Source organism: Xyrauchen texanus, chromosome 27, assembly GCF_025860055.1.
Source record: "Xyrauchen texanus isolate HMW12.3.18 chromosome 27, RBS_HiC_50CHRs, whole genome shotgun sequence".
NCBI classification, from domain to species: domain Eukaryota; kingdom Metazoa; phylum Chordata; class Actinopteri; order Cypriniformes; family Catostomidae; genus Xyrauchen; species Xyrauchen texanus.
The window spans coordinates 25,798,748-25,822,659 of record NC_068302.1 but is presented as its reverse complement, the minus strand read 5'-3'; the positions used below and the strand labels follow the sequence as shown (position 1 = coordinate 25,822,659).

The 23,912-nt window shown below is 41.0% G+C and overlaps 1 protein-coding gene and 1 non-coding gene across 2 annotated transcripts; both read left to right on the top strand.

The window, feature by feature from the left end:
• The first annotated feature begins 665 nt into the window (after window positions 1-665).
• On the top strand, window positions 666-20,408 carry LOC127621008 (5'-nucleotidase domain-containing protein 2-like). Its single transcript, XM_052094415.1, has 14 exons — window positions 666-1,143; window positions 1,601-1,785; window positions 11,275-11,349; window positions 11,435-11,490; window positions 11,582-11,675; window positions 13,072-13,200; window positions 14,834-14,894; window positions 15,464-15,566; window positions 15,788-15,889; window positions 16,036-16,117; window positions 17,446-17,532; window positions 17,956-18,096; window positions 18,868-18,932; window positions 19,033-20,408. The coding sequence occupies exons 1-14, from the start codon at window positions 774-776 to the stop codon at window positions 19,292-19,294; spliced, it is 1,812 nt and encodes a 603-aa protein (XP_051950375.1). The 5' UTR covers window positions 666-773; the 3' UTR covers window positions 19,295-20,408.
• A 3,131-nt stretch (window positions 20,409-23,539) lies between these two features.
• Window positions 23,540-23,611, top strand: trnah-gug (transfer RNA histidin (anticodon GUG)). Its single transcript has one exon. It is a non-coding gene; the product is annotated as a tRNA-His (tRNA).
• Window positions 23,612-23,912: the final 301 nt, after the last annotated feature.

Sequence of the window (23,912 nt, the reverse complement as noted above, 5' to 3'; positions counted from 1 at the left end):
GGCACGTCATTTATGGGTTAGCCTAGTTTTGACAACTTGTCAATCAGTCAAATGTGCTTAATACGTGACTTTTCTTTCCTACAGACAGTTCATAAATCGACTAGCTGAAAAATGTGTCCACATTCCGGAAGCGCCTAATAAATAAAATCTATTTTACTTATCTGTCATGTTAACAGTGATAACAGTTTATTACTGCGCTAAATCGCAGTCATTGCTATATATACAGTTTGACGTAGCTACTGTATGTCTAACAGCTCATCTTGCTGCTCGCGCTCCTACAACCCACATGCGCGTAATTCCGTAGAGTGCGACAATGTAAAGATACTAAATAAAACCTTATGTTTTGAAGGATAACGTACATCTTATACATACATGCCTATGTCTCCAGAAACAAGAACTATAGTCACGTAGCACATGTAGGCAGTTGCCAGGACGTCTGACAAATCATACAGCATGAAATATTGCAAAATGTTCAATAAGGATTGGTTGGACTGGCATGTAAACATGTTTTCCCCCTCCACAAACCCCCTAGACAAGCTACAGAGCAACTCGAGTGTTTTATTGGTCTAACTTACCGTCAATTATTCCAAGCCTTTCATTTGATTGGCTTACACAAAACCCTGCACCACCCCTGTGACGCCATCTTCAAAGCAATATCTGTTGCTACAGACAGACGGGACTTTATTTAACACGAGGGGCGAGTACGAATGAAAGGGGTAAACAACTTAAACTGAGGGATTTACATTTGTATAAAGAACTAATATAGTGTAAGCATGGCTAGCAAAAGATTAGGCAATCTGAGCCATGCAGTGTGGCAAAGAAGCTCTAGTTGCAGAGTTGCGCTTTGTGCAGGATTTAATATCCCTGCCTGTGCATGTGGAGGCTTCTCCTCGGCTGGTTCAACAATGCACGGACAAAAATGCTGCAAAGACGGACAGAACTGTGGACCGACGAAAAACGTAGCTGCTAACAATAACCCCGTTGCAGCCACAGTCACATCGCACAGACACCACATCGTGGGGAAAAATAGAGGCGACGAATCGCTCACCAAATCTGGCAGGGCATTTTCTTCAACGGCCCCTCAGATAAACAGTAAAACGTATTTGTGGGGAAGATACAACGAGATGAAACGACTCGTGCACGGTATGTTTATTTAATCTGGATTTGAAATGCTTGTATGTGATGTCCCATAGACTCTGTAGTCATCATGGCAGAACTTTTTGTCCTCTTCACACGCCCCAGAAAAGCGCTGGCCTCTGGCAAATTTGTAAACAACTCTCCGTCATTTTTGGCAGCACAGAGGGCTTCCAGTTCAATGCATGATCGACATTCATTTAAGGTGTTAGAGACTTTGAATAATAATTATGTGCACTGTTACCCCAGACTAAAATGTACCAATTAAAATACCCCCCCAACAATTGTGCAAAAAGTTCCAATACGTTTTAAAGGACAGTCATATTATTTTATTTATTATTATTTTACAGCAGTAAAAATAACTGTATTCTAGTGCATTTTTCCAGAAACAGTGGGTGCAATGGTATATTTGTTAACAAACATCAGAAATATTGCATGGAATTACATTTTATGTCTGTCTCCACAGATCTTATTCCTCCTGGGGTATGCAATTTGCTAAACCCTTCCAACATCTACGCTAATAATGAAGTTAATCTGGAAGAGGTGGACATCTACGGCTTCGACTATGATTACACACTCGCGCTTTATTCCAGCTCGCTGGATGAGATGATCTACAACAAGGCGCGAGAATTTCTTGTTCAGCACTACAAGGTCTGAGAAAAGTAATGTGCAAATAGTGTCTGTTAAGGGCGGAACGCGGTTTCGCGTCTCGCTGTGCTGTTGTAATTGTTCTCTTACGAGAGGTTCTCTCGTATTGCGTAAGCTAGCTTACGCTACGGGAAAGATTAATCTTTTCTGAGATATTGAAGGCAAAAAATTATCCTTAATTTTGTATCCATTGTCAACGCAGTGCGGCAGCTGCAGACCTTGAGCGGGCTAGCTAGCGAGCTCATTGGTTGCTCTGCGGCAACTGCTGCAGCCTATAGACGAGCTTGAGCGAACTCGCATCCAATGAGAAGCGTCCGCGCTCACTGCATCAAAGCCCGCCAAAAGGGCGTGACTAGAGTGCATATAAGCGTAGTTCAGTAGGCTGGAACCCTGATTTTCATCTCTTCAGCGAAGCTCTTAGCATCTCTGAACTGGAAGCCGCGTCGCCGTTCGAGGGGCATCTAGCAAGCGTGGACAGCTCGAAGAAGCCGGCCGTCTTCGCCACCTTCAGCCATCCTGCGAGCTACGCCATCTGGCGGCGTATCCTTTTAGAGCAAGCTAAGTTCCTCAGCGAACTTCACAAAAGAGTATCGGCGTCTTTTTAAAGATGCCTCGCACTTCCTGCGGCTCATGCCGCGCTCCTCTCAGCGCCGGAGACCGACACATCATCTGCGCTCTCTGCCTGGGACTGGGGCATGCAGAGCTCGCCCTCGCTGACGGCGGATGCGACCTCTGCGAGGAGCTTCGATGTCGACCCTGCGGGCTCGACTCAAAGTATGCAAAAGCGGAGCTGCCGCACGCCTTCTGTTTCGCCCGCGCGGAAGCGCCGCTCCCAAAGGCTGCGGAACCGGTTTTAGAAGCGACTGTCTCGCCGGAGCCCCTCCCTCGAGCATCGCGTTCACCCTCCCGCCCCGGGGCCAGCGGTTGCCGCCGAGTGGCGCACTGCTGCCACCTCGAGAGCGAGGTGGAGGACAAAGGCTGCTGTTCCATCATGGCTCGGACCGCGAGGAGTGGTCACAAGCCTCCTCAACGGCCCAGGAATCCAGCAGGACCAGCGCCGGTCGAGGGGAACTGATCGCCTCCTCACACAGGCTGTCGACCGCCTCGGGCTCGAGTGGTCACCGCCCCTGAGCAGGCTCCCAACAGACTTCGATGGCTGTTTTCTTCAAAGCCGTCACAGCGGCGCCAGCGGCCGGGCGCTCCCTTCCTGCCGAACTCCACGCCGAGCTCTCTAAATCGTGGAGCAGCGCTCTCTCGGCCAGGACTTCGATCCCACGTCTCCACCGCTCTCGCTTCAGTGGGCGGCGCCGCCAGAAGGGCTACTCTTCCATCCCCGGTCGAGGATTCGGTAGCAGCACACCTTTGCCCGCCCTCCGCGAGATGGCGGTCTAAACCAGTGCTCCCGTCTAAGGCCTGCAGAACTACTTCCGCCTGTGTTGGCGCGCCTATTCCGCCGCCCGGCCAAGCCGCATCTGCTCTGCATTCCATGGCCGTCTTGCAGATCCTCCAAGCGGACCTTCTCGGGAGTGGGATGAGAGAGGCAGGCACCCAGAGGCTGTTACAGATCTAAGGGCGCTGACGGACCTCGCCCTCAGCGCCACCAAAGCTGCAGCCCAAGCTATAGGGAAGTGCATGGCCTCGCTGACTGTAACCGAGAGACACCTGTGGCTAACGCTAGCCGACATGGGAGAAACTGAGCTCCACGTTCCTCAAGCGCCGCTCTCTCCGTCCGGTCTCTTCGGTTCCGTGGTAAGTGGCATTGTTGACCGTTTTTCGAAGTCCAGAAAGCCACCCAAGCCATGAATCTCTTCCTGCCTCGCCGCTAGCTCCTATGCAGGCCGCCACGTAACCAGCCTCCTGCACGAGCATCTTCACAGCGCCCAGCTCAACAAAGCCAGACTTCCCAGCGCCGACAGGGCGGCTGCCCCAGATCGCGCTCAGACAGCCGCCGTAGACCACCGCCCCGGCGGCCTCGGCCTAAGATTGCGTTGAAACCTGAACAACCGAAGTCCTCCTAGCTTTGTTGAACAAGCGGCGGCTCAGTCCGCCGCGGCGGACCACCATCAAAGCTTAGCCCCTGTCAGTCCCCTTCTCTCAGGCTACTGCAGTGGTGAATTTAGCAGCCAACAAGCCGGTGACACTGCCCGCTTGCCTGCACTCAAACGCCGTTTTCACGGCGACCCAAATAAATCTTGTAAAGAGCAAACATGTCTTATGTGTAGAAAATGTGCCCACAACCCTGTGTTCAGCCCCTACACACAAGCATAACACATCCCGTGCCCCTATCAGAGCACGCTCTCATAAAGCGATTACTGAACCGCTCGAGCGTCAGAGTCAATGAAAGCCCACAAATGCGTCTTGGCGCCCATTCTCTGGCCGCTCTGTCACACGACCAGCCCTATGTGTAGAAAGCGTGCCCACAATCCAGTGTTCACTTCTGCACACAAGCACTGCATGTCTCGTGTCCCCACCAGAGCACGCTCACATAAAGCGATTACTGAACGGCTTGAGCGCTAGAGTCAATAAATCGCCCACGAATACGTCGCGGCGCCCATTCTCTGCCCGCTCTGTTACACGGCCAGCAAACATTCCTCTGTGTGTAAGTCCCGTGCCCATGACTATGCTTAGCATCACGTAACAGATGTGACTCTTTCCCCATTCATTCCAATCGGAAGTCACTCACAAAACAGCCTGTTCATGCTGTCTGCGAGCAATCATGCATAAACACACTAAGCGTGCTCACACATTTTGTTCAGCTCTGTGTCGCGGCAATCAGAGCGAATTGGCCATTCACCCTCTAGCGTTACGCTTCAAAGCGTGGGAAGCTATTCCAGGGATATCCAAGTGGGTGTTAAGCACAATACAACAGGGCTATTTGCTACAGTTCGATCGCCGCCCTCCTCGCTTCAGAGCTGGCTCGAAACCACTGTGAACACGGAAGCAGCGTGCATGCTTCGTTCAGAAATAGCAAGCCTTCTGTGCAAAAGGGCCATAGAGAAAGTGCCACCCTCTCTGAGCTGAGTCGGGGCTTTACAGCCGTTATTTTCTTGTTCCCAAGAAAGACGGCGGCCTCAGACCCATATTAGATCTCAGGGTTTTGAACAAGGTGCTTGCAAAAGACCGTTCAAAATGCTTACAATCAGGAAACTCCTCGCGCATGTACGCCAGGGGACTGGTTTTTTCTCTCGATCTGAAAGATGCATACTTTCAGATTCAGATAAATCCCGTCACAGGCCATTCTTGAGATTAGCCTCGGCGGCCAGGTTTATCAATACACCGTCCTTCCGTTCGGCCTGTCCTTAGCACCCGTATTTTCACGAAGTGCATGGATCGCGGCTTCGCACCCTCGCGGAGTCGGGGTTTGCGAATTCTGAACTATTTGGACGACTGGCTGATTATGGCTCAGTCACATATGGAGCTTCTGTCTCACAGAGTCAGTTCTCCTCAGCCATCTGAACAGTTTGGGTCTTGCAGTCAATTGGACCAAGAGCTCACTACAGCCCAGTCAGACAATTTCCTTCCTTGGGATAGAACTAGACTCCGTGGCAATGGCGGCTCAGCTTATCTACACAGCGTCGGCGCCGTGTTCAGCGACTAGCCGTATCTTTTCAGATGAACAGCCTCACGCCTCTGAAGAAATTCCAGAGAGTGCTAGGTTACATGGCCTCAGCCGCAGCAGTACTTCAGCTGGGTTTACTGCACATCGCCCGCTTCAGCATTGGCTAAGCACCAGCGTCTCGCCGGGCTTGGGCCACAGGCCGCCAGCCCATCAAGGTGACTCAGACCTGTATTTCAGCTCTGCAGCCTTGGACAGTGGCGAGTGGTGTCAGCGAGGAGTGACAATGGGAGCTGTATCTGCCCGAAAAGTCATCTCGACAGGCAGCGTCCAACACGGGTTGGGGCGCGGTCTCGCGAGAGCTCTCCGGTTTTCGGCCTATGGTCAGTTCAGGAAAAGCTCCTTCACATAAATTGTCTGGAAATGATAGCGGTCGAGTGCGGCTGCGTCGCTTTCTCCCGGTCATTCAGGGTCACCACGTCCTGGTCCGTTCGGACAACAGATCTGTGGTATCCTACCTAAACCGTCAGGGCGGTGTCAGATCCAGGAACCTTTTCCATCTGGCGGACGCATACTGAGTTGGTCCCAGTGCCACCTGCGCTCGCTGAGGGCGGCGCGCGTGCCAGGCCACCTGAGCGGCGGCCGGACAGACTGTCCAGAGACAATATTCCCCAGGGGAATGGTCCCTGCACGCTCAAACAGTCCAGACGTTATGGCACCTATTCGGCAGAGCAGAGATAGACCTCTTTGCGTTAGAAGAGAACTCTCACTGCCCGATATTTTTCTCAAAAAGCGAGGACGCGCTGGCCCAGGTGCCCGCTTTATGCCTTCCCCCCGTCTCGCTATTGCTACAGGTAATGCAGAGGATCAGGGAAACGCGTCACTCGGTGCTCCTCATAGCCCCGCGTTGGGAGAATCAGACATGGTTCCCGGAGCTTACGCAGCTGTCGCTGACAGCGCCGTGGCCCATCCCAGTGAGAGCAGATCTCCTCTCTCAAGCTTGCGGCACAATCTGGCATCCCCACCCAGAGCGCTGGGCGCTGCATGCGTGGGTGATCAACGACTACACGTCGCTCTGCCAGAAGGAGTAATAAATACCATTATACACGCTAGAGCCCCTTCCACAAGAAGACTCTATGCGTCAAAATGGTCTGTGTTCTCAAAATGGTGCACCGACAGAGACCTGGACCCGCGGACGTGTGGGGTGTCGTCGCTGCTCGTATTTCTACAAGAGCTGCTGGATAAGGGCAGATCCCCATCCACGCTGAAAGTGTATGTGGCAGCCGTTGCGGCGTTCAGCTGAACCCCTGCACGGCCAGTCATGGGGAAAAAGCGAACTGGTCATCCGGCTTCCTTAGGGGAGCTAGAAGGATGAACCCCAGCGCTCCATCGGTTCCTATCTGGGATCTTTCTATAGTTCTCGAAACTATGAAAGCCCCCCTTCGAACCACTTCAATCCATGGATTTGAAATACCTTTCACTCAAAACCGTTTTCTGACTGCCCTGTCATCAGTCAAACGTGTGGGAGACCTTCACGCGCTGTCTGTCAGCGCTGCGTGTCTTGAGTTTGGACCAAGTGACTCCAAAGTCATTTTAAAACCTAGACACGGCTATGTTCCCAAGGTGATCGGTACTCCTTTCAGAGCACAGGTCATTTCCCTATCGGCGCTACCAGCATCCGATAGCGAACGCGACGCCAATCTCCTTTGCCCAGTCAGAGCACTGAGATTGTATGCCGTGCGCTCCGCCGCTTTCAGACGCTCTGAGCAGCTTTTCGTTTCGTTCAGAGGGCGCACCAAATGTCTCGCCACCTCAAAACAGACACTATCTAGATGGATAGTGGACGCTATTGCTGCTGCATACGCGTCAAAAGACCTGCCATGCCCGTTGGGCATTAGGGCTCACTCCACTAGAGGCATGGCATCCTCGTGGGCATGGTCCAGCGGGATTCCCATTCACGACATATGTGTGGCAGCGGGATGGACTTCCCCCTCCACATTTGTCAGATTTTACAATATGGAAGTGCCCGCTCTGCAGGCAAAACTACTAGCGGTTTAATACGCTACAGCTCCCTGGTGAGCTGCACTGATGGGACACATTCCACACAGACCGGCACCACCGCTCTGTCGTTTCCTTCCCACTATGTGCTTATATATTACACAAACACTGACCCGCATTCTTGCCGGCCAAATCTTATTTCCCCACTCATAAGGGCTCCCGGGTTCCCCTTAATTCCCTGGGGCTCATACAGTGGATGCTTGGCGCGACGGCGTTGACAATGGGTTCCCGTAGCGTAAGCTAGCTTACGCAATACGAGAGAACCTCTCATAAGAGAACGTATCGGTTACCTAACGTAACCTCGGTTCTCTCTAGATGAGGGAAGCGACTTTTCGCTTCCACGAGCGACTTTTCGCTTCAGTCAATGAAAACCAGGGTTCCAGCCTACGAACTACGCTTATATGCACTCTAGTCACACCCTTTTTGGCGGGCTTTGATGCAGTGAGCGCGGACGCCTCTCATTGGATCGCGAGTTCAGCCCAAGCTCGTCTATAGGCTGCAGCAGTTGCCGCAGAGCAACCAATGAGCTCGCTAGCTAGCCCGCTCAAGGTCTGCAGCTGCCGCACTGCGTTGACAATGGATACAAAATTAAGGATAATTTTTTGGCTTCAATATCTCAGAAAAGATGAATCTTTCCCGTAGCGTAAGCTAGCTTACGCAATACTCGTTCCCTCATCTAGAGAGAACCGAGGTTACGTTAGGTAACCGATACGTTTTTCTGTGTAAACGTGCGCTAGACTGACGTCTTTGACCGTTGGTCCTCGTCTTGCTGTTTTTTGTTTTAGTTTTTTTCGGCAGCACGCGCAACGTTTTTTTTAGACGCCTTAAGAACATTAAAGTTTTTAAAATGCGTCTCGAGACACCCGGGACCTCGTGTATAAAACTTTAAGTACATTTAATAATAAAAGTTTGCGTACGGACAAAAGTCAGAAGTTTTCATATGTAAAACGACAGAACATACGCAAAGTTCCCTTAAATCCCAGTTGGCGGAAAATTGTATTTGTTTCATTCTCCACGACGTCTCCTCTCCGAAATAACAATATATGGAGTTTACAACGCCTGTTTTAACTATGCATAACCAATTCTACATATAATTACCATACAAGCATAGTTCCATCTATACACGCGATACTGCTGTTCGAGAAACTAGGGAAATAGATGATAAAACGCACTGAAGCCTGAACGTGAATAGACGCTGCTGCTAAAATAGTTTGTCTTGTTTTATTTTCGAAACATCTTAAAGTAGATCTATTTACATTTAGCATAAATTAAGCATAATCCGTACTTATGCAATTTTGCTTCTCTGGTAATTAAAATAAATAGTATTTATATTTTCTTAATTTAAGTTTTTTTTTTCTGGAAGCAAATTAAAGATGGTTATTAAGGAAAATATTTATGCAGTGTAAAACACTATCTGACATAATTAGATCGCAGCCTAAATAAACAACATATGGTCTTTTTTATATATTTTTTTTATATACGAACAGGGTTGTCATTGCCTTTTGCGTCAGGATAACTGGTAAATAGCATTTTATGCCTAGTTTTTGCAGTGCTGCACTTGTGTGCGTTCAGAAACTATGTTTCTAACAAGACGTTTGCAGATAGCTGACCACTAGTCTTTGCAATGGTTTACGACTACTGTTTAGTACTATTTGCATCTGTTTTAACAGGCAATTCTACGTCAGCCAGAGTCAAGTGCGCATCACAGATAATCTGTATTTGAATGTTTTCTTTTACCTCAGAACGTAATTTCTGTAATAGAACACAATTCCAAGCAGAGGTCCTTTGGGAATCGAAAATATCACAAGCCAAGAAAGCTTCCCTGTCATTAAAATATGTTCCCTCTTCCGAAAGCAGCGCATCTATTGCCAATATTTTCTTTTAACATCTTGTTAAAATGCATTTTCAAAAATTCTGTAAAATTAATATAGCCTAATATTGGCTACATAAAAGTTCAGATTTCAGATTTGAGTGCTGAACTGCATATGTTTTTTTTATTCTAAATGTGGTTTATAAAAAGAAAAGTTGAGATTAAAATGAATAATAATTAATTTAAAAAAAAGACATTACTTGTCCATCTGGAGTCTCCAGTTCTCACACACCAGTAAAAGAGTGCCCATTGTACAAAGGAGTGTTGGGTAAAAATATCAATTTTCCAATTAATTACAATCTTCATTTGAATGATATCAGTTCTTAAATCTCAAGATCGATCTTTTACCCCATGCACAATAGGGTTGGTGAAATTGTTTCTACGATGCATTGCTGTGCGGACGTGGACAATTCTGCATCGATGCAGTAATAGACCATAGTTGATCGTAGCCTACCGACGTTTCTCTGACATCATTCGTCACATACGTGCTTGTTGCGCTAGGATAAAATGGCGGAGGGAGGAGAAACACAAAAGCGAGTAATAAAAAAATGACTATTTTAAAAGCCGGCGTCTGGGCATATTTTGGCTTTTATGAACAAACTGGTAAGCACGAACTGGACAAGACACATGCTGTGTATAAAGCATGTCACACACAAATAAAAAAGATAGGGAATACCACTAACTTAAGAAATCACGTTAGCTATTTTCACCCTGAGATGCTATTTTCTGCCAGTGCCAAGGTGGACATGTTTGCAAATACGAGGAAATCACTCGTATTTGCAAACAAATTTCACGCTATGCAACTAAAAATGTATATATTTTCGCTACTGGCTGGTAAATGTTCAGATTTCACTCACCAGTGAATTCATTATGTAGTATAGTGGTGGAGTATTCAGCAGCTAGATCCTTTCACTGCATGTTGAGAGTAAAAGTGTGTCCAAAGACGGGATCCATGTGACCGATTTGTCAATGAATTATGTTTCTTTTAATAACCTTTCTGTTCTTTGCAGTCAGTTGTTGATCAAAAACAACAAAAAATAAAAATGTAATCATTATCCGCCACAGATGAGATAAAGCCATTGGAGTCTCTCTCGTTGACATGCGCTCATTTACAGATGTACTCATTTACATTTCTTTACAGAAATGCTGTTTTTTAACACGTTCATCAAATCAATGTAACTATTGTAAACTGTACAAATTATGCAATTTAACTGAAAACTTGTAACAAAATATAATTTTTTTGAATATGATATCCTATTTATTAACTGAATACATGGATTTGTTAATTTTTAATAAGGTAAAATGTGATCAAAATTATGAGAAACTAATAAAATTGAAATGGTAAAATTAACATTTTCTTAATATACCTAGTTAGAAGGTCCCTTTTATAATTAACTGCATTAGCTGGGAGAGAATTTATTTTATGTGTAAGCAAAATGGACAATATAACTGAAAAAATCCAAATGAATCGATATCGAATCAAGAGCTTGTAAATCAGAATCGATCCAGGAAATAACTATCAATACCCGGCCCTAGTACAAAGGTGCCCAGATGTATGCCTGGCAGGCAGCAGGTGCCCTTACCCTGCCCCATCCCTAATCCTAATCCTTGCTTCAAACAAACAGAGGAATCTTATAACGCCACAGAGATAGGTTTTTAAGGAAAATTAACCTACGATAGCTTTCTTATATTTACTTATAGATAGGAGAAAGTATTTTAACATTAAAAAAGTTACACATTTCAGCTTTAATAATATGAAGTGTTGGTTTGAGGTAAAGATACATTAACAAACAAAAAAAAAAGACGCGCATAATCGAATCTAAAGAAAGTCTTAACACATGACCAATGCCGAATGACACATGACTTTAGGCCTTATGTTGTGCGCTAAAGATTTAATGCAATGTATTGGTTCAATGATGGGGATCTGGCTATAATGGCATTATGTGGAGGAAGGTTAAAGGTTGGCATGTTTGGTATTAGTAAGGATTGTTGTGTCCTCTGTTACTAGTATCCTGAGGGAATCGGCAAGTATGACTACATTCCCAACTTTGCAACACGGGGCCTTCACTATGACATCCAGAAGGTGCGTTAAACATGGGGTATAGTTTTATATAGCATTGCTTTACTTGAGCTGTAACTTAATTTAAACAGTTTTCTCTATGCTACAGGGTCTTCTGATGAAAATTGATGCCTTCCATTACATCCAGCTGGGCACAGTTTATAGGTAAATCAACCCTAATTTTCTCAAATCAGCCTGTCGAACTGTTCGAAAAAGATTGATGCATCATCAAAGGGTTTATTTCTCCTGTACCCAGGGGTCTGAAGGCCGTCCCTGATGAGGAGGTCATGCAACTTTATGGAGGTTCGAATCACGTTCCCCTCCACCAAGTCAGTGGATTCTACGGGAAGGTGGTTGTTCCACATTAACTTTTATTATGTGTTCATATTCTGATTTCATCTGTCAATTTTACACTTGAGAGGGCAAGTGTTTACATGGAGATATTGGCATGCTTACATTCTTGTGCCTCATTACTAAGAGGTCAATGGGGGTAAAGCGGTACCACCCTGTCAGCTCTGATCTGATTTTGTGTGCTCGGACACCATGAGGGAGAGTATGTTATATATCTAAAACAAAAATGCTATTTTTCAGTATTAAATAGTTTGGGCTCAATACAAGTTAAGCTCAATCAATAGCATTTATATGGGATAAAATTTATTACCACAAAAATTATTTTATTTAAATTAATAAAAACAAAAATCTGGGTTCCAGTTCAATGAAAGTGAATGGGGCCAATCCCTAAACCCATTGCTATGTATTGTCAACAAACCCTAAAACAACTGTAAAAATTACAATTTAAACAACTTGACTGCTCAAAAAATACATGAGTTTTAACAGTTTATAAAATTAGAAGCTTTACAATTCTGCCTTAAAACCCTGCAAAATTGGCCCCATTAACTTCCATTGTAAGTGCCTCACTGTAACCTCGATGTTTGCTTTTTTTATAGAAAATTAGGGATATAAAATTTATTTTTTGCAGCAATTATGTCACAAATTCTGTCTATTGAGCTTAGCTTGTTTTGAACCCAGAATATTCCTTTTAAGTTGTTTTGGAAACCAAGCAAAACCTAGTGTTTTTCATGCTTGGGAAAAGTCATGGAAATGAATAAAATGTTAAAAGTAATAGAAATGTTTATAATAAATATAAAATGTTTAATCAGCTCTTAGGTAGAGTAAAACTTGCTCAAAAGCTGATAGCTGATTTATGAGTGAATTGTTCTTTTCATTGACTGGGGCAAACTGGTTCACAAATTGGTGCTAATTTCAATTAAAGTAAATAGAAATTATCAAATGCAAATAATAAAACATTGACACACTGCGCAAAATAAAAGCACATCCCATTGATTCGTACAGGCTATAATGTGAGATTTTTACAATGCAATTTGTTTTTACAAAATTGTCGATGTTTGATTTTATGGATATTATTGTACAAAGGGGAACAACAAAATTTTGGTACTGTGTTTGGTTGTTGTGTAAAACAAGCATATCAAGTTAAGAACCACTGTATATGTCTGAATTTAAATGGTTTTTAAAAATCCTCATCTAATAATTGCAAAAGACAAAAATATAATGAAAAGATTGTGAGAATCTCTATAATTCTTTTAAATGTTAAATAAAAAAAAAAAACATTGTTATGGGTTAAACTCATCGGTATTTCCAACTTCTAGTGCAAGCATGCAACATTTTTATTCATCTTTGTTGTGAAGTACATGTGACTCATTCTTTTTCATACAAATCTTGCATTAGGGTCCCATGATGAAGCAGTTTATGGATGTTTTCTCCATTTCTGAGATGACTCTTTTGGCTGCTGCAAATGATTACTTCATCTCAAACGACATTGAGTACGACCCTGTGCATCTCTACAAAGATGTTTCGGTAAGTTTTAAATAAGTCAGTATGCCATGCCTTTTTTAATCGTGATTCAACTTGCGTTCTTGATGATCATAAAGCTTGTTAGTGAATTTGCACAATAAAGCCAGCCTGTTTTTACAGACTGTGGGAATAGTTTACAAACTGCTTTTGTAATTTAAATCTGTGAGAGCTGTTTCTTGTCAGTTGTTTTGTAAATTGTCATTTAGCTGAGGCATTTCATTCTTCTGCCTGTTGTTAAGCACTGTTGACTGATTAGTTTTCATTCAGCTTGGATCACGGTGGTCCTGAATTGGGTTACAGGGAAACTTGCTGTTTTGTGTCTGTTTGCCAGAATAGTGTAGTCTTTGCTTTCAGTTCTTCTTTTCAGCCCCACTCTCCCACCCCTTTTACTTTCCTTTACTTGGACGTTTTGCTGACTAGCAGAAGATGGAAAAGGATGAAAATGTTGAAAAACGGATAAAAATTATATTTTCAGAAATCCAAAATGTGTTCGTATGAACAAAACAATGACTTTGCAGTTAGCATATAGTCTTGACTTGTTAACACATTGAATTGTGAGTTTTTCAGGACGTAGAATCTTAGGGTTGAACTTGTTTATCTTTCGAATGCAGATTTTTGAATTGAGATCTGTCAGCTCTGGTAGAAAAGATTGTACTCGTGGAGGCGTGTAGGTACGTAAGCTGTCAGAGGAACTGGAAACCTGGCAGCAGATTAAAGTAAAGCTCTCAAAAGTTCTACAGTATTGTAATGGAACTCTCTGACCAACAAAGAAAAAAATAATACCAAGGAAAATGGAAAAAATGGGATGTAAAAGAGAAAGTAGTTCTGCTGTTTTTGTGTCAGTCCATAAATAAAATTATTTGCAACACTATTGTACTTGAAAGGAATTGTTCGCTCAATAATGCTATCCCAGATGTGTATACTTCTGGTGTATACTTCTGCTGAACACAAATATTTTAGAAGAATATCTCCGCTCTGTTGGTCAATGCAAGTGAATGGTGATCAGACCTTTCAATCTCCAAAAAGGAGATAAAGTCATCATAAAAGTAATCCATTAGACTCCAGTGGTTTAATCAATGTTTTCTGAAGTGATCTAATCGATTTTGGGTGAGAATATAAACTATTTTGTATATAATTGCTTTTTCACATTACATCTTGGTATTGCAGTCTCTTGGCATGATCAGGATTTCAAGCTTGATTACACAGTGAAAATGGAGTTATATTTTGGTCTGTTCTCACCCAAAACTTCACAACTTGATCGCTTCAGTCAACATTAATTAAACCGCTTTAGATTCATGGATTACTTTTATGCTGATTTTATCTCCTTTTTGGAGCTTTTTGAATTCTGGTCACCATCCACTAGCAATGAAAGGACCTGCAGAGACGAGATATTTTTCTAAAAATCTTTGTGTTCTGCAGAAGAAAGTCAAACACATCTGGGATGTCATGTAAGTAAATGAGAAAATGATGAGAGAATTTTCATTTTTGGATGAACGATCCTTTCAAGCACTGCTTCACAATAACATACTCATTGTGTAGCATTAAGATTGTTTCCATCTGGAATGAATCGGCTCATGGTGAAGTTTCCCCATTATCATTTGAGAGGTGAGCTGACACACAAAATTTGTTTTTGCAGGATGCAATTGGAATGGTGCATATCAAAGGATACATGTACAAGTGGATTATGCAGGATCTCGGTGAGTATGAGCAATTATTTACCATATGCATTGCCCAAATACCAGCATATACTTCACAGAGGGTACAAAATGGTATAAGTATTTGTCTGAAACCAAAGCACAAAAAGGCTTGTGTATATACCTGAAAGCACAGCAAAAGTAAGACTCCCCTTGAATAAGACTTGAATTGACTTTCTCAGAACCAGTCTGAGCATTTGTATGGTCTGTATAGGTGGAGAGCAGTCTTTGTTTTCATAACGCACTGTTGCGTAATCTGACTTCTCTAGAGAATAGGAGCTGAAGCAAACTGTTCTGTTGGGTTTGCCCAGTCTAATTTGTATTTGTAATACTTGTTGTATCTTGTGGACAACATGGAACCTGCAAATCCTTATCTTTAGATGTCCCTCTACAAGATAAATAAGTTTTAGACAAACAGGAAAAACAGATTTGATCATATCTTTATGAAATATATTTTAGTCAGCAGAAATGGCCGATTTGATTTTAGTTAGCATAGAATAGATTACCGTTGAAATGGACCTCTTATTTTCTGTCCCTTGTTAACCCCCTTTCCTTCCTTATTCTATCCCCAGAGAAATACATTCTCAGAGGAGATGAGACATATGCTGTGCTACACCGACTGGCCAGCCATGGGAAGAAACTTTTCCTAATTACAAACAGCCCTTTCAGCTTTGTGTGAGTTTCCCCATGGTTGTGCCATTCATATTTAGTAGCTAAATTCATTAAGGCTCTCATAGTAGAGTTGTTGTATTTTAATGTATATAGTATAAGCAGTTTAAACATCATATAGAGGTCACTTTACCTACTTTGAGACTATCTGAGTAAAGACCATATTCAAATTCTATTCCGATTCCAATTTATTTTCTCATATATTTATTTGATTAATATATTTTCAGTGACAAAGGCATGAAATACATGGTTGGAAAGGACTGGAGGGAATTCTTTGACATTGTCATTGTTCAAGCTGACAAACCACATTTTTTCAATGACTGTGTAAAGTAAGTAAAATGGGCTAAAATTACTCATTGTGTCCTCTGGAAGAGATGATGCAAAGTATCAATTCCCAATACATTTTTCTGTAACTTCAGGTTATCCTAAATATCCCCATGGTAATTTTTTATGTATCTCTACCTTAATTTTAAAGACCATTCAGACGTTTGGACAGCAATGGAGACTTGCAGTGGGATAGGATCAAGAGTTTGAATAAGGGACAGATCTACAAACAGGTAATGTAGATTTGTCTTGTAATGTAGATAAATAATAATAATAAATATTATTACGTATGCTGTATTAAGGTCTTTGGGACCCCAAACATAAAGGACGTAAAGGGAATTGCAACAGAATATGAGGGTTAGGATGACCAGTGTATGTAGTTATCTGGTTTGCTGTGAAGCTTTTAGTTTCACAATTGTCAGTAGATGTCATCAATGCTGACTCATGTCTGGATTAAGTCAGGGATTACAAATATATTTAGGTAATTCATTTAGAATTACTGCAACATTTGGCCTACATATTGGACCTCTACTTGATGTTGGTTAAAACTGTGTGTAGCTTGTTTTCCTGTCCGAGTAAGAATAAGCCTAGTATTTCCAACTAGTTGATCCTTTGAATTGCAGAATGACTTGTGCGCTTCATTTAGCTCTTTAAAGGGTAACTAAACACCTGCTCAGAGTTTGACTCCACCCACTAGAAATATTTGAAAATGCAGGAAAAGTGGGCAGAGCCCGGCGGGGATAGAGGGAACGAACCGAGTGCGGGGCTGAGCGGGGGGCACCTGAGACTCGTAGTGACGGATTAATTGACAGCTGCTGTCAGACTCTATGTTATTATTATTCCTCACACGGTCGCAAGACGACATGTACATGAATCTGGCGTGGTGAGCTGGAACCTGCTTACGTCAGCTGTCACTGCTTACGTCACGAAGTACCGCAACAGCCAATAGGAAAATTCAACTGCAGTAGCCACTGTTCAACCTGAAGAGGGCAGCACTCAGACGTTTTTACACCATATATTGTAGAATTAAAACACTTTATACACAAATGTCAAAACAATTACTTGAATCAATGACCAGTACTAATAAAGCCCCATGCTTACAGATCATTAACTAAAAAAAGTTGGTTTAGGGTTTAGTTACCCTTTAAATGGGGAAAAAGTAGAAAAGAATGTGGCACGGTCAACTTTGGTCTCAATGGAAAGTCGATTTAACACTGTTTAGTGGTGTCAGGCATGTTCAAACACAGTCAGCTGGCCGGAACAGAGGTCAGTATTGCTTAACTATATGGATGGCCTCAGGGAAGATGAAGTTAAAGTAGCATTTGTCAAAAACCATAATCAGTTTGGAAAGACTTATGGGAAATTTCCCTGGCAGCAACCTTAGAACAGCAAGCAGTTACTGGCTGCTGTATAAGATTTGGTGCAAAGCAATGTTGCCATGCAGCTTCCTGAAATCTGAGTCATGGACAAAAAAATGCTGTCTCATATTTTCTAAAAAAGAAAACTTAGATCAACATTAGTAGCTGACATACAAAACTGTCTTTGTTTTGCCTTGTTTTAGGGAAACCTTGTAGACTTTCTGAAGTTAACAGGATGGCGGGGATCCAAGGTTTTCTACTTTGGAGATCATCTCTACAGTGACTTGGCAGTGAGTCAGCTCATACTACTACTACTCATACAACACTTGAGCACATTGGAAAAGAATGCCAGGAAAGGTGTCACAAAATTGGGTTAATGGGCAAAATTCTACGTGCCGACTGATTTTTGCTTAAACTGTTTATGACATTACCCCAATAAATGAGAGCCGTTAATGGTACTTACATGATCTTAAGTATAACGATGTGCATGTAAACGCACTCAATGTCTCATTACTGCTTCATATTGCTCAACGATTTAGAAAAAAATATTAGTAAATGTATCTGAATCTTTTTTTCCAAAATAGGAATTACACATTAAGTACTCCCCAAATAGGCCAAACTTTATAGTTTCCATATTCAATAGTTTCAAACGGTAACCCTGAAATTTTAAGTGGACTCCTGCCCATAATAACGTACTAATCTTGCCATTAAAGGACCTGATGCTTCGACATGGCTGGAGGACAGGAGCGATTGTGCCTGAACTTGAAGTGGAGACGAAAGTTGTGAACACAGAGCAGTACGCTCAAAGTCTCACCTGGTTGCAGGCGCTCACCGGCATGCTGGAGCGCATGCAGGTATGCAACGTGGCAGTGAACTCCTCAGTAACACTGTTTAACATAGGAAAATAATTTAAGTGATATATTTGTTTTTTCACATATTAAAGAAAATATATATATAATTTTAATCATACAAATTTGTCAATTTGACTAATGTTATGCAGTTTCTACAGAACAAGTGTTTTAATCCTAAGGATGACAGTTTTCCAAATTTATGAACACATTTCTAGATTTAATGAGGGGGAAAAAAATATTTCCACCATTACATGTGCTAATACTCTCCATATTGTTGCATAGTACTGACTTGATAGGATTGGCAAAGACCCAGTCGCTTTATATTGATCTGGATTGATTGGTCTGTGTTTGTATCCAAATTTAGATCCTGTATGTGAGACAAGCGTGGTGTTATCGGTTTCTTTGTTTACATAATCTAGAATGCATGCAACCTCATTCTGTCAAAGCTTTGGTAATAATTGTTTCAAAGCAATGATTATGTACATGCTCATACTTGTCTTCTGATTTTAAAGAAACATGACACCTAAATTGTGGGAACCCCCATAATTCTTGCTGCTCATTAAGGTCCACTTTTAAAACCTTATATATATATATATATATATATATATATATGTGAGAGAAGTTTATGCCCTTTGTGTCATCTTAAAGTTGGACAATTCCTTTGAATATGTTTTTTGAGCTTGACCAGACACAAGTTATATGAAACAAAAGCTTTTTCCCTGTAGGAGAGAAATTGTTTTTAGACATATGGCTTATTTATATATTTGTTTTCAGATGTATCGAGATCCTGAGTCCAAAAAGGTTTTGGAAGAATGGCTCAAAGAGAGAGAGGAGCTAAGGTGAGTTTCAAAAAGGGGATAATGCTAAATTCATTATCACTTGTTTGAACTGATCAAGAACTATAGCCGCTGTAACACGTTTCCCAAATTCCTTGTACAGGGCAGTCACTAAGAACCTCTTCAACCCTCACTTTGGTAGCATATTCCGTACCTGCCACAACCCGACCTACTTCTCCCGCCGCCTGTGCCGTTTCTCTGACCTCTACATGGCCTCTATTAGCTGCCTGCTTAACTATGACCTCTCTTACACATTTTACCCTCGCCGCACACCCCTTCAGCATGAAGCCCCTCTCTGGATGGACCAGCTTTGCACCGGCTGCATGAAGACACCCTTCTTGGAGGAGATGGCCCATATTCGTTAAAACTGCTGAGCTGGTTTTAAGTGCAAACATGAACTTAATTTGTGGGGTGCAGTTCTCTATGGCATTGGAAACATGACAACTTGTGCAGGAACTCTGCATACGATGGAGACACCTGCTGGACGTTATGTTACAATGCATCTCATTGTTCTCAGGCCTTGGACACTGGAATACAGAAAGGCATGTTGATGATGAATCTCTCCATGTGTTCTTCCCTCTAAATGTTTTTTATTTGATGCCATTGCATTATGTGTTACAAAACTAAACATAGATACATTTTACATGGTTTACAGTTCTCTTTTTAGGTTTTGTAGAAGCAAACCTGTACGTCAGGAGTATTGTAGTTTCAGAAGGATGTTTGTAATAACATGGATTCTGATGAATTATGATAACAGGGAGCTGGAAATAAAACGACCTATAATTTGGGTACCCAGACTTTATACTCTGGTAGGCAAAAGTATGAGCCGCTGGCCAAAAAATGCACAATGAGTTACAAATACAGTAGGTCTGATTTTATATATATATATATATATATGTGTGTGTGTGTATAAATAGGTCAAAAATCTACATAGTTTTGGTGTTGTAATGTTACTACTAACCGTATTACTTGCCTTCTACACACTACAGGTAATAACATAGTCTAGAGTCAGACTTTAAACAAGCACAGATAACGCTGCATTAACCACTCTCGACTGCTTTCTTTTATTACTAGAATTTTTATTTTTATGACAACTGTATTGCATACATCGAAGCTCCTGAAGGGCCAAACTAAATGCTGTTGTTTTTGCCATACTCTTTGTGGCTTTAGACAAAGCTCATGTAAAATCAGAACATTGTTTGATTACATTTAAATCTGTGAATACTAGCTATTCTGCTCAAATCAGTTTTCCAGGAACAAGACATATTTCTCATTTATGTACTTGCTCTACAGTTTATAAATCAAATAAAAAGCTTTATAATACAATATATTGATAATTTGTATTATTTCTTAAACCTTTCAATTGAGAAAGAACTTGTAAATTACCCTAACAATTTACAAAAATAAATTTGCTTGTGACAATCAAAACAAGTTCAAAGGTAACTGAGTATTTCTGTAACTATGGGGGTTTTGGGGCCTGTGGACTTTTGGAAAATAAACTATTTTCAAAAAAGTTTCTCACCCTTGTATCATCCTATGACTTTCTTTCTTCTGTAGAATACAAATGAAGATTTTTAGAACAAAATCTCAGCTCTGTAAATTCATACAAAGCAACTGAATGGTTGTCAGCCCTTTAGGCTCCAAAATTGCATAAAGGCAGCATTTAAGTTATCCACAATACTCCATTGCTTAATCTGTCTTGTGAAGCAATATGATCGGTGTGGGTCAGAAACAGATATGTTTAAATAAATGTTTTACTATAAATCTCCTCTTTCACTTTGTCACATTCTGAAAGTGGAGATTTATATATATAAAAAAAATAACCTCGCCATAGAGACAGGCAGACACAGACAGACCTGGCTACCAAAAGAAGAGAGGATGTGCCCCCAATGCACACAAAATCAAATGGAAACTGAACAGCACTTTTTAACAACATGCCCTAATTGGACAAGGAGGTTCAAGTATTTGGTATTGTTATTGTTCTGATTTTACATTATATATCTCTGGGTGTAAATAAGGTTGCTCCGAAAACTGCTTTCGTTTTGTTCCCAATCATGTCCACTTCAACTGAGAAAAATATGTTGATTTGACAAATCAATCTAAAGTTATAGCATGAATTTATCTTGATGTTTGAAAAACCTCTCCAAACAAATAAAAAATAATAATTGTACATACGAACTAATTACATATGAAACACAACAATGACTAAATGTTTGCATAGCATGCAGATATTAATTTAGTCATGAAATTTCACCGAATGAGTTCCTTTTGTCTCAGCGAGTCTGTGTAATTTATTTGGCGCCATGTCCTGGTGGCCATATGTAATAGTGTGCTTCGTGTCTATTATCTAATGATCTATGTATCTGGTTACATTGTGTGTGGGCTCATTGTAAAGTTAATCGCCTCCTCAGTGTAATGTTATGTGAAATTTAATATGCCCATCTATCTTTCTTAGGATTTTGCATGTGTCCACCTGAAACATGTGATAATACGTATGGTCGCTGGGACAACGAGTATTCTTTTGATCCGTACATTTTTCAATCTAACAACGAAATGCTGCAGCACCGTTGAGTAAATTGTATATATATATATATATTATATTACACTGGCGGAATAATATACAGATTTTGCTGTTTCTGAAGGAAATTGGTACTTTAATTCACCAAAGTGGCATGCAACTGATCACAAAATATCAGGACATTACTGATGTAAAAAAACGGCATCATCACTATGAAAGAGATATGGAAGGCCAAATGTACAACTAAACAAGATGATAGCTACATCAGAGACTCCAGATTGAGAATAGACATGTCCTCAGCTGACAGCTTCATTGAATTCTTCCCGCTCAACACCAGTTTCATGTACAACAGTAAAGAGAAGACATAGCGGTGCAGGCCTTATGAGAAGAATTGCAAAGAAAAAGCCACTTTTGAAACAGAAAAACAAAAAGAAAAGGTTTGAGTGGGCAAAGAAACATTGGACAACAGATAATTGGAAAAGAGTGTTATGGATCTTAACACCTTTTCAGACACTACTACACCACTGGCTATTATTTGATTTATGTTTGACTCTTAGTCAGGGCTTGAGTGGGACCCTGGAGTTTTATGCCTTAGACTGGCCCACTTTAGTTCACGACTGACTATTAAAATAATGTAATTAAAACCTCAGTATATAAGTCTGCAACAGTGCATTGTTCTCTACAGCCTTGTAATTAATTGTATTTTTCTAGGCATTTTGTATATTTACTAGGCTATCTTTTGATTAAAACATAATGGGTCACTAGTAACACTTGGGCATAGAAAGTTGTTATAGGCTTAGTGTAACTAATGTGATCATGTTTGCATATTCACACAGCTTACCTGTGTCTTCCACTGTGAGAGCATCAATCTCATGCATAGGACTACAGCTTCTCTGCTACTGACACTAAATCAAATTTTACAAATTGTCATATTTCTCACCACAAATCTCCCCTTTTTACAAAGCTTTCTGATCAAGTCAAGTCAGTTTCATTAATGTACTGATGAATCATCTGACATCATGAATTATCTCAGGGCGTTTTTCATTGAGCAGGTGTACACTAGTGCTGCAACTAACGATAATTTTTATAATCGATTAATCTAACGATTATTAGAACGATTATTCGACTATTCAGCAATTATTGCAATGGTTAATCATTGTGTCCTGACTTTAAAGGTTGCATTAAACATGCTTACTAACAATAAAGAGGACAAAATCATCTTTTAAAAATACCTCTAAATAACATTAATTGAATTAAAGGGAAAAATGTTTTTTATTAAGTTTAATTCAGTAAAGAATTTCACTGCAAAAAACTATTTCTATCAAGTGTTTTTATCTTGTTTTCCATTTAAAATAGTCTAAAAATCCTTAAAACAAGATACATTTACTTGAGAAGCAACATATAAGTTAGACTTGCTTTAAGAGAATTTATCTTAAATATACAGTAAGTGTATTTTTAACATGGTTATACTTCTGCAAGTGCAGTAAAGACAAAATATACTTATATTCAATGTCTATTCTCTAAAAGCAAGTCTAAATATCTTATATTCTGTTTCTCAGGTGAATGCATCTTTTTTTTATGGATTTTTATATATTTGTTTTATATTTGTATTTTTTATATATTATATTCAACATTCTCAGATTAAAAAAATAATAAAAAATTATTCTGCAGTATAGTTCCTAAAGTAAATGTACATTGTTTTAAATGAGTTTTAGATGGAAAACAAGCCAAAACAAAACAATCATAAACTTACATGGGGCAAAGACTTCCCCTCTCACCTTTCTGTACACTTCAATCCATCTTTAACTCACAAAAAACAAACTTTCTTAATAATAAAGCTGCGTATTGCCAATTTTCTTCACTATAAGAAACGCACAGTGACATATATTATGATTCGATAAGCCGTGCACTTTATTCTTAAACTTAACGCTCTAACAGCTCTGTTAGCATGCAATCCAGTTACCATAGTTTTTTTTAAATCCACATTTAAGACTTCTTGTATTTTCTTTAAGATATTAAATTTTTTTTAGAACCGTCTAAATTCCGTCATATTGATTGAATCCATCGGAGACAATCAACTGTCGAGTAGTATGCCGTGATCGTATAGAGGTTAGTACTCTGCGTTGTGGCCGCAGCAACCCCGGTTCGAATCCGGGTCACGGCAGACATTCAGGACATGTATTTTTGTTCATGCCATTAACAATTTAACCCATCTGACATATATTCCATGAATATTTATTTTGTATTAAAAGTGTTTGTTTGCGTAAAATGTTTGCTTTAGCATATCTAATGGTATAAGACTGATTGCATATATTAGCATCGTTTAAACTATTGGATTGAAGGGAGGAATTTGCTTAAAAATGCAAAAACGACTGCATTTTTCTTCATGCAGCCGCTGCATTTCTCTTCATTAAAGTGCATTTTGTGTTGCACATCATATATTCCCTAACGAGTCCAATGATGTA